General features: G+C 42.8%; 1 protein-coding gene and 11 non-coding genes across 12 annotated transcripts in view; 11 read left to right on the top strand and 1 right to left on the bottom strand.

The window, feature by feature from the left end:
• The window catches only part of fermt3b (FERM domain containing kindlin 3b), a 38208-nt gene extending 31991 nt beyond the window's left edge, over nt 1-6217 (bottom strand). The window contains exons 1-3 of the mRNA XM_040175409.2: nt 5381-6217; nt 4121-4260; nt 2927-3160 (exon numbers count right to left, since the gene is read on the bottom strand). Coding sequence (XP_040031343.1) covers nt 2927-3160; nt 4121-4244 — 358 coding nt within the window. The 5' untranslated portion in view covers nt 4245-4260; nt 5381-6217. The remainder of the gene's footprint in view (nt 1-2926; nt 3161-4120; nt 4261-5380) is intronic.
• On the top strand, nt 4-75 carry trnaw-cca (transfer RNA tryptophan (anticodon CCA)). Its single transcript has one exon. It is a non-coding gene; the product is annotated as a tRNA-Trp (tRNA).
• Nucleotides 210-281, top strand: trnaw-cca (transfer RNA tryptophan (anticodon CCA)). Its single transcript has one exon. It is a non-coding gene; the product is annotated as a tRNA-Trp (tRNA).
• Nucleotides 416-487, top strand: trnaw-cca (transfer RNA tryptophan (anticodon CCA)). Its single transcript has one exon. It is a non-coding gene; the product is annotated as a tRNA-Arg (tRNA).
• On the top strand, nt 629-700 carry trnaw-cca (transfer RNA tryptophan (anticodon CCA)). Its single transcript has one exon. It is a non-coding gene; the product is annotated as a tRNA-Trp (tRNA).
• Nucleotides 842-913, top strand: trnaw-cca (transfer RNA tryptophan (anticodon CCA)). The gene has a single exon. It is a non-coding gene; the product is annotated as a tRNA-Trp (tRNA).
• Nucleotides 1048-1119, top strand: trnaw-cca (transfer RNA tryptophan (anticodon CCA)). Its single transcript has one exon. It is a non-coding gene; the product is annotated as a tRNA-Trp (tRNA).
• Nucleotides 1254-1325, top strand: trnaw-cca (transfer RNA tryptophan (anticodon CCA)). The gene has a single exon. It is a non-coding gene; the product is annotated as a tRNA-Trp (tRNA).
• trnaw-cca (transfer RNA tryptophan (anticodon CCA)) lies at nt 1467-1538 on the top strand. Its single transcript has one exon. It is a non-coding gene; the product is annotated as a tRNA-Trp (tRNA).
• trnaw-cca (transfer RNA tryptophan (anticodon CCA)) lies at nt 1673-1744 on the top strand. Its single transcript has one exon. It is a non-coding gene; the product is annotated as a tRNA-Trp (tRNA).
• trnaw-cca (transfer RNA tryptophan (anticodon CCA)) lies at nt 1879-1950 on the top strand. Its single transcript has one exon. It is a non-coding gene; the product is annotated as a tRNA-Trp (tRNA).
• Nucleotides 2085-2156, top strand: trnaw-cca (transfer RNA tryptophan (anticodon CCA)). Its single transcript has one exon. It is a non-coding gene; the product is annotated as a tRNA-Trp (tRNA).
• Nucleotides 6218-6295: the final 78 nt, after the last annotated feature.

The following is a 6295-nucleotide window of genomic DNA, read 5'->3' as shown; positions in this document are numbered from 1 at the left end:
TCAGACTCTGTGGCGCAACGGTAGCGCGTCTGACTCCAGATCAGAAGGCTGCGTGTTCAAATCACGTCAGGGTCATAATGAAGTCAATAGCCAAGGTGTGTGAAACGAGGTGTCGTTGGTCAAAATCCAGCTATCGCTCTTCTTGCAATTTTGTAATAGTGATTATCACAGCCCCGCATCTTTCCCTAGTTTGGTTGACTGTCTTCTCAGACTCTGTGGCGCAACGGTAGCGCGTCTGACTCCAGATCAGAAGGCTGCGTGTTCAAATCACGTCAGGGTCATAATGAAGTCGATCGCCAAGCTGTGTGAAACGAGACGTCGTTGGTCAAAATCCAGCTATTGCTTTTCTTGCACTTTTGTAATAATGATTATCACAGCCCCGCATCTTTCCCTTGTTTGGATAACGGACTTCTCAGACTTTGTGGCGCAACGGTAGCGCGTCTGACTCCTGATCAGAAGGCTGCGTGTTCAAATCACGTCAGGGTCATTATTGACAATTTAGTCAATTGCCAAGCTGTGTGAAACGAGGTGTCGTTGGTCAAAATCCAGCTATCGCTCTTCTTGCAATTTTGTAATAGTGATTATCACAGCCCCGCATCTTTGCCTTGTTTGGATGACGGACTTCTCAGACTCTGTGGCGCAACGTTAGCGCGTCTGACTCCAGATCAGAAGGCTGCGTGTTCAAATCACGTCAGGGTCATTATTGACAATTTAGTCAATTGCCAAGGTGTGTGAAACGAGGTGTCGTTGGTCCAAATCCAGCTATCGCTCTTCTTGCAATTTTGTAATAGTGATTATCACAGCCCCGCATCTTTGCCTTGTTTGGATGACAGACTTCTCAGACTCTGTGGCGCAACGGTAGCGCGTCTGACTCCAGATCAGAAGGCTGCGTGTTCAAATCACGTCAGGGTCATAATGAAGTCAATAGCCATGGTGTGTGAAACGAGGTGTCGTTGGTCCAAATCCAGCTATCGCTCTTCTTGCAATTTTGTAATAGTGATTATCACAGTCCCGCATCTTTCCCTAGTTTGGTTGACTGTCTTCTCAGACTCTGTGGCGCAACGGTAGCGCGTCTGACTCCAGATCAGAAGGCTGCGTGTTCAAATCACGTCAGGGTCATAATGAAGTCGATCGCCAAGCTGTGTGAAACGAGACGTCGTTGGTCAAAATCCAGCTATCGCTTTTCTTGCACTTTTGTAATAATGATTATCACAGCCCCGCATCTTTCCCTTGTTTGGATAATGGACTTTTCAGACTTTGTGGCGCAACGGTAGCGCGTCTGACTCCAGATCAGAAGGCTGCGTGTTCAAATCACGTCAGGGTCATTATTGACAATTTAGTCAATTGCCAAGCTGTGTGAAACGAGGTGTCGTTGGTCAAAATCCAGCTATCGCTCTTCTTGCAATTTTGTAATAGTGATTATCACAGCCCCGCATCTTTGCCTTGTTTGGATGACGGACTTCTCAGACTCTGTGGCGCAACGGTAGCGCGTCTGACTCCAGATCAGAAGGCTGCGTGTTCAAATCACGTCAGGGTCATAATGAAGTCAATCGCCAAGCTGTGTGAAACGAGGTGTCGTTGGTCAAAATCCAGCTATCGCTCTTCTTGCAATTTTGTAATAGTGATTATCACAGCCCCGCATCTTTGCCTTGTTTCGATGACGGACGTCTCAGACTCTGTGGCGCAAAGGTAGTGCGTCTGACTCCAGATCAGAAGGCTGCGTGTTCAAATCACGTCAGGGTCATAATGAAGTTAATAGCCAAGCTGTGTGAAACAAGGTGTCGTTGGTCAAAATCCAGCTATCGCTCTTCTTGCAATTTTGTAATAGTGATTATCACAGCCCCGCATCTTTGCCTTGTTTGGATGACAGACTTCTCAGACTCTGTGGCGCAAAGGTAGCGCGTCTGACTCCAGATCAGAAGGCTGCGTGTTCAAATCACGTCAGGGTCATAATGAAGTTAATAGCCAAGCTGTGTGAAACGAGGTGTCGTTGGTCAAAATCCAGCTATCGCTCTTCTTGCAATTTTGTAATAGTGATTATCACGGCCCCGCATCTTTCCCTTGTTTGGATAACAGGCTTCTCAGACTCTGTGGCGCAACGGTAGTGCGTCTGACTCCAGATCAGAAGGCTGCGTGTTCAAATCACGTCAGGGTCATAATGAAGTCAATCGCCAAGCTGTGTGAAATGAAGTGTCGTTGGTCAAAATCCAGCTATCGCTTTCCTTGCAATTTTGTAATAGTGATTATCACAGCCCCGCATCTTTCACTTGTTTGGATCACTGTTTTTTCAGACTTCTGACTCCAGATCAGAAGGATGCGTGTTCGCATTACATCCGGGTTGTTGTTAACAATCAAGCCGATAACATGAGTTTGAAACAAGGTGTCGTTAGTCATCGAATTCCTTGAGTGATATGGAATTTTGTAATAGAGGTTATCGTAGTCCTGCAGATCAGGTGGATTTTGACTGTTAACACTCAAATTAATCAATCCACCTGTGTGTTCACAGTTGAGCTGTGTGTGGAACGAGGTGTGGTTGGTCAAAGTCTAGCCATTGAATTACATGCGATTTTATTTTTTGCAATTTGATTTAGTATTTATTATTGTAGTCCTGCGTTCTTCACCAGTTCAGTAGAATGTTAATTAAGATTGTCTAGCCCATCGGTGGTTTGTCTGCCTCTAGATCCAAAGTGTGTGTGTTCAAATCACATAATCAAGATAAAATGAATACCAAGAAATATTGGAAACAAATAATAGAACAAAGAATGTAAAGCAAGGTGTGAGAAAACAAAACAATGTATTGACAGAAGAAAACATGTGGGGTTGAATCAAGAAATAGCCAAAAGAGGCAATGCATTCATGCGAAACCAATCAATAAATGGAAGACTTAAGGAAAGCAGAAAGATAAGGTAAAGAAGCCTTGTCTCACCCAGAATTTTGCAGATACCCATCACTGTCTGGAAGACAGGCCTTGAGAAGCAGGCTTTGAGCCTCAGTGTTTTCCCATTGGGCAGACCCAGCTTTAGGGGCTTATGTTGGGGCATAAACAGCAGCCGGGCGTCTGCGTGGATGCCATATTTCTCCAGAGTCCAGGCAGTTCGCAGAAGCCACTGCTGCTTCTGCTCCCACCATATTGCATGGTCGGACCAGTCCCGTTTTATCTCTAAAGAGACACACAGAACAGATAATAAACTGAAAAGACGGAAACTCAAAACTCTCTTGAGTTTAGATTTTTGTGGAATGATCTGTGGTTGTCTTCTTCCCTTTGATAATATCTATCTAACACCAAGAAGTCCAATGTGGTCTCTGAACCACAGAAAATTGTAATTGAAAGTGAACTAACCAACTTAAATAACTGTCCATAATTTACCTGCTCCTGCTGCTGTTGTGAGGGACCACCCTTGCACATTGTGAGATTATATCAGATAATTGTGTGTTTAAAACCCATCAAGGCCAATATTGAAAAGATTAGCTCTAAGATTTAACAGGATTAACTGGCAGTAATGGATTCAAATATTCAAAGCTATATTTCAATCAGTGAAAGTGTACAATAAGCAGATACTTAAGAATTTAATTACTTTAATTAGCTTAGAAAAAGCCATTTGTATCTATGTAGTGGACAGGTTGTCCTCCATGTAGTCCTCCATCTCACACTCTGTAGTGCTGAGCTCCTCCAACTCCACACACACACACACAAACAAGCGAGAAGCACGAGCAGATAATACTCTGCTCGTACAGACTGTAAAGTAGACCAGACAAAATGAAGGCTGCTCACTTAGATGGCGACTGCGCTATTGTGCAATAAAACATTTTTGAGTAATTTTCTTAATTTAATCATAACATCAACAACAATAAGGAACATGACAACCAAATCAATCACTTCCAGTATAGAGAGAATGATGAATTAAATTGATTTCATAGGGGTCTACGATAACCACAACAGAAGTAACCACGGTAACTTTGCCTTTTTCTAACACAACTGTGTTACTTGTTTGTTGTAATAATTATTTAATTTATTCAAGAAGTCATGTTAAAGTGTTACCTATACACTGTTTCTGAAAAACTAATTGTGGAAGTATATTTAGTCTGTGTGTGAGAGTGAGAGAAACAGACAGTGACCCACGTGTCTTCTCCACCAGCTTCAGGATGACCCCTCCGACGTGAAGATCAGAGGCCACGCTGAGAGTGACAGCCGGCGCGTCCGACCCGAGGTCCTCCACTGTGACTGCAAGGTCCCACGACGCCATACTGATTGAAGAATGTCTGACATACGGGAAAAGAAAGTAGCAAAGCCAAACATGGGATAAAGACAAAGAAGTTAGATTAGTAACATAGTAAATTGCTGCTTAACAAATGCTCTTTAAATTATGTATTAGGTGTGACAAACTTTTTGTTTGACGCTCAGGCAAACCAGTGATGGAAAAGAAGAAGATGAACGAGACTTATAATTAATCAGTGAGCTTACTCTTTCATTTGTTTTTTAGAACACAGTGGTGACAAATATTGAGGTGTATTATAATAAACTCAATAATTGTGCATAGAGATTAGTATTATAGGGTTGTTTATGTCCCAATTTAGAAATCAAATAGCCTGCTCGAACTATTTCTAAAATGAGACCATCACATTTCAGTATAACATCCCATGCCTAAGATAAGAAAGACTATCACAGAAATACATATCAATGCCTTCTGCATTAACAAGCCTGCAGTGAAAATTACAGAATTGTACTGCAACTGCAATACACTCTCAAAATAGGTGAAAGAGGTTTTGACAATACAAATCATGCTATGTAACAGAATTTTTCAGATACAAAACGGGAGACTATAAATTATCATAGTTCAGCCATCAACTGTGAGAAAACAACAAAACTTTAACTCGTGGTTCATTATCACATGATACTGAGTAACACGGAGACACACACTTTGAATGGGTAAGATGATTCTGGTAATACGTCGAGTTTGATGAGCACTTCCTGTTTCTAAATTGTACTATCGTCAGTGAAACACACTTCCGCTTTTCTGACCCGCCCCAAAGAAGATGCTCATCCAATGCCGACGCACTGCATGTGTGTGAAAATGTGAGCCAGAGTTCAGGGATTGGCATGTGTCTCTGCCCAATGTGTCTCTATTTGCAAAGACTTGTATTACAGACAATGCAATAACAATGTCTGAACACGGCGTTACCTTTGTGGGAGGCCTAAACTAGCTGAATCTCAGTGCTGATCTGTGATCAGTTCACTTCTTACAATCTATTTTTTGTGTGGTGTGACCCAGTAAAAAGTGTCACACATACACATGTTGCCTCAACGCTCTCTCTCCCCGTGGCCTTGCTCTCGCTTCCCTCCTATCACACACAAACACACACAAACTTCAAAAGACAATACCGTCAGGGTTTGAGAGATGGAAACTTGGTGGACCGCTGTGCCTCTGTCAGATCTCCGAAGACGTTACCCTGGTTTTCAATGAAAATGGAGCAGTTTCTCCTCTCTCCAGCTGGGCAGCTTGGGTTCTCTGTAGCTGTGCTCGAGCCGCTAGTGTCACTTCTGTCAAAAGGCTTGTTCCTTTTTTTTGTCAGTTTCCGTCAGGCGGAAATGAGAAAAGGGCCTTTGAGTGACAGGTGGTGTAAGTAATAGAAACCACACACACACAAATTCTCACACCCACACAGTTTCTTTGTCTTTCTCCATCTGAAAATTGCATGAACACAGACTATGGAATAATAATATTGTGTGTTGCAAAATCAGCAATAAGTGGTGTATCCAAAAATGTTCCACCAGCTTGAGTCGAGGTGTAAGATGCAAAGTAGAGAACATATTGATGTCACCACAAATGATTGGCTCACTGCTTCGTTTGGGGGGGTGTCATTCTACTCCTAACTTAGCTGTAACATGGTGTTTCAATGTTCGTTTTACTTAGAGAGGGTTTTAACAAACTATATCATAGATCTTGCCTTCATCTTATAGTTCCACTATTTCCAGCAGTCTTGAAGTAGACTTCGGCTTGTGGTGTTCGTCTTTCCCATGTTGTCAGAGTCCGGGTTTACACCAGGTCTCTGATTTAAAAATAAAGCAACGCTGGTCAAATTGGAGCACAGCCTTTTCACTGGAAAGAATATTAATCCCTATTTATCGTCACTAGGCTGCTCACTAATGCTTATTTGCGCGTGTATCTATTCATTGGCACACGTGTATCGCTTCCGGGCACCCCTCGTAAATGGTACATTCCGCCCGTGAACGTTCAAACACAAAAATGGCACGTGAGCCAACAAACGTTCATCATTAGCGCGCGGTGTTCGTAGC

Source organism: Gasterosteus aculeatus, chromosome 4, assembly GCF_964276395.1.
Source record: "Gasterosteus aculeatus chromosome 4, fGasAcu3.hap1.1, whole genome shotgun sequence".
Taxonomy (NCBI): Eukaryota; Metazoa; Chordata; class Actinopteri; order Perciformes; family Gasterosteidae; genus Gasterosteus; species Gasterosteus aculeatus.
This window is presented reverse-complemented; position numbering and strand designations above follow the sequence as displayed.